General features: G+C 36.0%; 2 protein-coding genes across 5 annotated transcripts in view; one reads left to right on the forward strand and one right to left on the reverse strand.

Annotated features, from left to right (window-relative positions):
- CACNA1C (calcium voltage-gated channel subunit alpha1 C) overlaps positions 1 to 6,482 on the reverse strand; it is a gene marked incomplete at both ends in the record, with an annotated part of 717,827 nt that extends 711,345 nt beyond the window's left edge. The window contains one exon of the mRNA XM_080661206.1: positions 6,344 to 6,482. Within this exon, the coding sequence (XP_080517332.1) occupies positions 6,344 to 6,482 (139 nt within the window). The remainder of the gene's footprint in view (positions 1 to 6,343) is intronic.
- The window catches only part of DCP1B (decapping mRNA 1B), a 61,660-nt gene that overhangs the window by 29,298 nt on the left and 23,916 nt on the right, over positions 1 to 8,446 (forward strand). The window lies entirely within an intron of this gene.

Here is an 8,446-nt window from a genome sequence, read left to right on the forward strand (position 1 = left end):
TCATGGGGCTCTGCAATCAATCACCACACAGAGGGTGGCCTGGGCCTCTCTCTTTGAGGCGATCATGGAGCTTCCCTCACCCCACCCCACCCCCAATTGATCGCCCCGCGGGCCGGTGGCTTGGGCCTCCCTCTTTGGGGCAATTGACCACAGAGCCCCCACATCCATCACCCCGCAGAGCCCCCCCCCCCAACCAATCACATCTCACCCGCCTTGGCTGGCCTGGGGCCAGTGCGTGTCATAGCATGGTCATCTGGAAGGTCGTCCAGAGGTCGTTCTGCTGTTCGGTCGTTTGGTCGATTTGCATATTATGCTTTTATTATTATAGATATGTCTGATGTTTTGTCCAACTTTGAAAGTACTCTGCTTGGGGTGATTGAGAAAGAGCCACAAAGTTGCCCAGTTTTCCAAAATTCTTCCCTATTCTCACTTGGCAGCAGAGATGGAGGATCCTACCTATCAGCGAATGCAAAGCAGTAAGGGAAGCTGAGCTGTGTGCTTCGCCCTTTCCATGGCTGAAGATGCTTTCCAAGCCTCTCCTAGGCTTCAGGCCACATGAGGAATAAAAGGTCTTCTAACTTAACAAATTCTAAGACCTCGAGACCTTGTTTTCTTAACCTTGGAATCAGTTCCGGCAATTATTACAAAAGCAATTTGAAAGGTTAAAAGTGAACGATGTGTAAATTTATTACTGAGAAAATGAAAGCCACATTATCTGCCTACAGATAATTGAGAGTTTGTTTTTCTATTTTAAGATATTTACTGGTATATTGATAGCCTTAAATAGTAGTTAATTTTCTTTGAATCACAAATCCCATTAAGAATCAAATGAATTCCCTTCATTCCTGCCTGCCTCCCTCAAATGTTTTCCCTACTAGGCATTGTTCCAGGGCTCTATGCTTTGTACTTCCTGACTTCAAAAACATCTGTTCGTATATATACACACCATTCTGCATACAATTTTAGGTATTTTATTGAACTCCTAAAGAGAGTCAAGAAATATCTTTATATGGCTGAAAATATTTGACATTTTTTTACCAGGCAGAATTTAGTATTTGCAGGAATAACAATAGAATATCATTTAAAGTAAACTCATTCAAATCATGTGCAGTATGGAATGGAAGACAAGGAATCTGATATTTCATAGTTAATCAGACTTGGTGACCTTTACAAGCTTTAGGCTTTTTTACTGTGAGAGGAGTTGTTGGTTGCACTGGATAACCTTCAAAGACTCTTTCAACCAGCTAAGTCTGTGCTTCTTAGGGAGAAAGAAAGAAGTCCACTAAAATTAAAATATTATAGTGTGGTCATTCTGTGTCTGTAAGTCTCCATTGTCATTCTAACTGAAAAAAAAAAATAGATCTATTTATTATGTGCCATTGCTCAGAGAACTAATGTGTTTTAATATGGTTAAGGGTTACACATCTCCCATGACTTGAGTGATGAAACTTGTCACTCTGACCTTAAACCCAGAATTACTTTTTTGTTCTCTCTGTCATTGCCCACTTGTATGGAAAGGAAGAGATCTAAACTCTACTAAAGAATACTGTTGACCTGAGGAACTGGCATTCTATCATTTAAAGATGGCTCTGAAAAGCCTCGTGTAAAGCAAAATGTCCCTTTTGAATCCCTGTGGTACCTTTGGGTTTTATGTCTTTGTTTTACCATGTGTTGAGTTGTGATACTTGGTAGCTCCTTAAAACATACACAATACGGGCAAACAATACTTATCTAATTTACACAGTCTCTACACTTCCATAATTTATGATTAGGGGCTCACTGTATATAGGACCTTCACATGAATTTAATGGGAAAATGTGTATGCATCTCTGAACTTATTTAACTTAACAATCTGGCATGCTTAGATGAGGAAGAACCCATGTGGCAAAGCCATATATGGTTATGTACAGACACTATGTGAGAGTAACATACAGAGAGTAATATTGTGGCTTGAAGTGTATTTCATACTTTGTTTTTGAGAACCCATTTTGGCATGGTAGAAGTCTAAATTTTGGCAGAGAAAAGCTGGATTCCAAAACATCTAACATGATTAATAGTGAAGGACCTTTTAGTTTCTTTACCCTAACACAGTGCTTTGCATATAGTAAGTGCTCATTTTGGCTACATTGAGTGTTCATGTCTGTTCTTTTAGAGTCTATTTTTTATATTACTGACTTTTGTCCAAAGATCACTTAGAAAACAGTTTTAAGTAATCAAATTGAAACTTTTGGGTTAATTTACTTCTTAACCCACAGAAGGAAAAATTATAATTTTTTTCATGTTCTTAGGGTTTTATTTTGGAGAAAGAAAATAATTTTAGTTAAGAATTGGTATTAGAATTATTCTACGTACAACTTTAGAGCTCTTATTTAATAGTAGAACCCAAACATGATTTAACTATTTATAACATAAAGGACTTTGGGAAAGTGGTATCTACTATATTCATAATTATAGATTAAGGTCAAAATGAAAAGAAGACAGAAACTCTGGCTCACTTTTCTTCAATCAAGAAGTAGTGTTAGTCTCCTTTTGCTAGAACACTACTATGTAAAATCTTAGAAAATTTTTAGTGATCATTTATGTTTTATAGTTAGGGTATTTTGGGGCAAAGCTTTTCTTATAATTATTAAATCCTTGATTAAATAATCTGATACAAATATGAGGAAGACTGCTTTTCATTAGAACAAATTTTGACCTATAGAAATATTCTATTTTATGTTTTCCTTAAACATATCTTTCTCACAAACTGTAGTTTATGTGCGATTAGACTCAATTTGCTTCATTGAGAATTACATAAAATAATACATTTCAATGCGTTCTTAGAATAACATTGCATATAAATAGTATATTTTTAAGATAATGTAGGTACTTGTAAATGTAAGCTTTAGATTACTACTGTGAGACATGAGTGGAATATGAATATCTTATTTTTCTGCTAGATTAAAGTGCTATTAGTTACACTCTGAAAACAATTCATGTAATTTGGTAGATTGATTGCATTCTTTGAACTCTTAGGTGCCAGTGCCTGACAGGTGTCAGGAAGACTGGTATATGGTAAAATTGTTGTATAATAAATACACATAAAATGAATACATTAGTGCCTACACAGTGCTGGATCAATAGAAATATACAATCTAAGGATTTTATACCCTAAAGACAAATTCCCATCAATACTACTTATGCCTAAAATTATTAAATGTTTAAAGGAAAATAAACTCTGAGTGAAGTTAGTAGGAGAACAGAAGGGGCGATGTGAAGAGAATCCACCCCTACTGTGGCCCTTGTAGGAGGTGTAATGTCCATACAGAGGACCCAGGCACATCTTGTCTGTGATGTTCTATTAAGCCGGAGTAGTGAGAACTATTAATATGAGCAATTATAAGTAGTGTCAATGGTATAAGATCTTTAAGTCTTAGATTTCAGCTCATCTTAGCAAACATTTGTTGAATGTGTACTCATGCTAGTCGTCATGCTGGGTGTATTAACCAAATCCTACCTTCCCAGAGCTCATAGTCTAGCAGAGGGAATGGTTGCATAGTACTTAATAATGGCATGTATTTCGTTTTGTTTGTTTGTTTGTTTGTTTGTTTGTTTTAATCAAAGGATGTACAAGTAACTGGGGGCAAAGAAAAAGTATCCTGAAGGATTATGAGAAAGACTGAGTCCTTAAGGCTGAGTAAGAGCTCAGGGAAAGGGGAAGACACTTTAGGGAACCCATGTTGTTATCTGTGGCCCAGGAGATTTTGAAATTAATCACCAAGATTATGAACAAAATGGAAATATAAATTTAAATGGCCAACAAAATAGAATGAGTCATTCTTATTTATATTTATTATTACCTGTGGCTTTTTCTGCTTCCTAATTTTTTAAAATGTTTATTTAGTCTGTTGAATTTCTTAGATTAAAGGAACTTTCCATGGAATAAATAAAATTAGGAAGTTAGTGTTAATGAGGAAGATTCCATCTGACCTTTCATGAACCTGAGGGTAGGTAGTAGCAGACCTCAAGATTCCCACTTTGGGAGGATAATGACCTCTGTGGAGCTTTGGAAGGTCTAATGACATAACATGCATTTGTTATAAATGAAAACTTTAAAAAAGATAAATCCATCTTTTTCCTTGAAGATAATAAATTCTCATTTACCATTTGAGATACATATTAATTTAATCCAAATTAGTATAATGCTTTAATTGAGAGGTTATTTTTTGTTATTGTTTTTATGACATTAACTTTCTAATGAAGGTGATTTATTTAGAAAGGAAAGGTTGTTTTACTTCACAGTATTTGTTTAGGTTTTCTACTGTTTCTCCCAAAATTTTCATGACCATTAGTCACCCATAAAAGAAGTTTCATCTACTGTAAACCTTCCAATATTCTGAGATCATGGGATCACTGATTTGTGAGGTGCAGTAAAACTATGTCATATGAAAAGAACCAGACCAAGGGCCAAAGATAACAGTGTTATGTAGACTCTCAGAAGCCAGCTAAAATTTTGTTTTATAAGATTGTGCCCGTGTTTGGTCAGTAAAGCTAAGGCAGGGGTGAATGAAAGAACATTATTTTAAAGGCATTAAAGAACCTGCCGAAAGAAAACACTTTTAGTGAAAAGCATTCCAAATGGGGTAGAAGTAAAGAGCAGCCAAACACAGCCTATGTTTTCCATCTGTGCATGCAGTACCTGGGCAACGTGATTGTGGTTCGAGCATTTTCTGCCATAAAAATACAGCCAGTACTGGAAATCTCAATTCCCTTTTGTTTCTTTCCCTTCTCTCTCCTCCACTCAACATTCCTCCCTTTCTCCCTTCCTTCCATCTTTCCTTTTTTCCTTTTGAAAGTCCACATAAACTCACATAACCAAGCCTACAAATCAATCAAACATAAAAATTGTTTTAATACTTTTTCATTTCATTTGTAAGAATGGGGAGGGGCATATTTTAGAGAAAACAGTTTGAACCAAGAAAAATGACTTTAGCTAAGTCATTTAGCCTTGTTAGACCATATATTACTCATTAGCGAAATAGGTGATTGAACTGCACGCTTCTTAGCTTACTTCCAACTCTAAAGTTTCATAGTTCTAACTTTCTAATTTGTTAACTATCTTGTGATCTTTCCCAAGAGTAATAGCTGAGTGTGTGGGCTAACTACCAGATGCCAGTAACAAGTCATCAATGTAGTCAAACTTATAAAAACCTGGTAAATGGTACAGTGAATCAAGAAATATTGTTTACACCAAATATATGGTTAGATGTTCTTGGTCCTTACATTGGAAGTATCAGTCCACTTGTTTGAGAAAGACTTCATGAAAGGAATGGGGTTTGACGGAATTTTTAAAATTTTGATTTATTTTTAACTGCCCAGAAGAGATCTGTGTAATTTACACTGTCACTTTTTCATGACTTTCCTAGTAAAAAGAGAATTTAAATTATTTCTTGCTACATACTGACCAAGAAAAATATATTTTCCTATCATTTTGAGAGAAATTTGCAATTTAGAGAGAGAGAGAAGAGCATTACCACATCAGATATTCTTATTCTGCCTGTTTAAACTTTACCTATGTAATTATTTATTATCTACTTATTACTACCTATATGGAAATATGCCTTATTTTAAACTTGCACAAATATTAGCATGAATCCTTGTTAAAAGGTTGTAAGCTACCATTTGTGATTTGGAATTAAAAGATATTTGTGGTAAAATATAAAACAAATGATAAATGTCTTAAAAGAACAGATTGTATAGAAATATTTATTAGGAACATAAACTAAATGAAGTAAATCCCCAAAGAATGTCTAGAATGAACAATGCACCATGCTAATAAGCAAAGGGGGTTCTAAATGATGTGCATTTAAGGATATTTGATATTGTCTCTAATGACCTCTTAAGTAGCCTCTTAAATTTGATCAGCTTTAGATTTTTCTGCTGAAGAAATTAAAAAAGAAGAAAATATCATTATGAAATAATCAGCTTACTCTCTCTCATCAAACATGAAATCTAATATGAAAATTTTGCTTTCCTTAATCTTTCTTGCAGAATTAAAAGGCAAGTAGAAGATTGGTGTTTTAGCAGACAAGTAGAGGCAATGTTGCATTGCCTATTGCCCTGAACACTGCTTTTCTTTATTCCAACTGCGAATTTCCAAATCATGACATAAACCAGGGCAGTGCAATTTTACGCACAATTTCACAACCGTTTTGTTAAAGATCCTATATTAAATATGAAGAGGACTGCCAAAAAGATGAGTCCTTAGAGTGGGGGAGTCACACATTCTAGGCATCATTAAAGTATTTTAGAGTAAATTTCAACATGTTCTTTCTATTCTTTACTCCACTTTTGGGTTTCTTACCTCCAGGAGGGGTGTAAAAGCAGTTGAGTTGAGCTTCATGCACCAAAGTGCCCTTAAACTTCACCTCTTTTTCAGCAGACGGGTGACTGGGAAGCGGCTGGTATGCAGGCATAGCAGGCTGAACAAAGGCTCGAAGCATGGTGAATATCCAGATGCGTACTAATAGGCCAAATTTTAAAATAAGCAAATATCCTGCTTGTGAGCTTTTCTCCTTGTAATTTTTTAAAGTCTAGAAATCATTCTCACAGTCACATTTCTGAGCTACACAAGTTAATGCGGCCATATCATATCACTGCAAATTTATGATATTTAAGTTTTAGAATCCTAAAAACCACATCTCTTTTGTGTTTCTCCTCAACCTTGTCTTTTTCTTTCCTTCCTGCTGTGCTCACTGTCTACGTAAGGTGGCCTCTCCCCCAGTGGCTTTACAGGAAAACTGGGATTGAAATGTGAGGGAATGGTTTCTGTCAGCCTGGCAGCTCATCACCTCCCAAGGCATGATGATCTCTGGTTTCTATTTGTCGCCACGAGCTGCTCTGATACACTCTCTTGTGTAGAAGAGTGATAGGTTTGTCCAGGGGTCGGTGGACCTTGGGCCTAAGAAACAGAAAACTTCAGTTGGAATGTGCACTTTAATGTAATTCACTGCTGCCCCTTTCCCAGTGGAATGCAGCTCAAGTGGCAAAACTATTTTAGGGAGAAAAATATTAGGCGCAGTTCTACATTTTATCTTGGTGCTACCTTTCCGTTGCCAGGACTGTTGGTAAATCTGTTCCCACCCCACCCCACCCCTTGGCTTTTTAAATTTTGTGGTCAAACTAAATATTAACTAGAATGAAAAGAGCTATTTCAAAATGGTCCATTTTAATCTTAAAGTCAAGTTGCTTTATAGATAAATGGTCATGCCCTAAAGAAATCTCCACAATGTCTTATATAATCACTTTCAAACCCAGTCTTCCTTCATTGTTTGACATCTGAAAGATGTTTCTGTAGCATTTTCCTTCCCTAATTCTGCATTTCAGTTATCTCATGGTAATGGTATTGTCAAATTGTGTTTCTGTTTGTATCAACGGTTTACTTGGCATCCTACCCTTATGAAAATCTAGTTCCTTATGTCAAATGCCACAAATGTGTAACATAAAAAAAAAGATACCCAAAATATTTCTACTAATATGTCCTACTGATGAGACCAAATGGCTGTTTTTTCTCTGCCATCGGGCCTTGAATGCTGTTAGTTATGCTGTTTGTCTCCCATGCTACCCCTTTTCTCCTTTGATAGTTTTGGAAGACTCTGTCTCCAAGGAAAAAAATAGGTAACCAAAAATTAGACCGGGTTCCTAGTTTTGTAACTAAGATTAAAACCACCAAAACACATAAACCTATTAAATAGTCAAATGCCATGTACTTATTTACAAGAACATGAAACTAGGTGGGTTAGTATGTAGGAATCTGTGTAGGCAATCAGGGTAAATCAATTAATGCTGATGGGCTGGAAACAACCTTGAATAAAAGTTTCAAGATATACATTAAATGATGTTAAGACTGAAAGAATTCCTTTTTGACATAAAGGCTGTTACAGCCCATTAGATTCAGAACTCAGATGTTCTTTTTCAAAAGATTATCATTGTATTAATATGTATTTCTAAGCAGATAAAATGGTCCTGTTCAAGGAAAAGCTGGTTTCTTCCACTTTTACCCCTTCATACATGTAGGTAGGTAAGATAAAGATTCCAGGTATACTAATCATACAAAAAGTTAAAAGCCCATTGCCACCTTTTGGCAAGTTAGTAATTCAGATTTATAAGGTTCCTTTTAAGATGCCTGCTTAAAATTACACTAAAAAGACATTTCCTATACCTACTGATATCTGAATCAGTATTGACAAGAAGCAGATATCCACACCAGGCATTGGTCTGGTGAGTCGGGGGAAATGTCATAGTTACTAGTAAAACATCACAGCCTGCCTGGCGTGACTCAGTGGTTGAGTGTCAGCCTATGAACCAGGAGATCACAGTTCGATTCCCAGTCAGGGCACATGCCCGGGTTGCAGGCTCCATCCCCCTGTGGGGAGTGCAGAATGCAGCCAATCAATGATTCTCTCTC

This window comes from Plecotus auritus (genome assembly GCF_963455305.1).
Source record: "Plecotus auritus genome assembly, chromosome: 3".
In the NCBI taxonomy this organism is placed as follows: Eukaryota; Metazoa; Chordata; class Mammalia; order Chiroptera; family Vespertilionidae; genus Plecotus; species Plecotus auritus.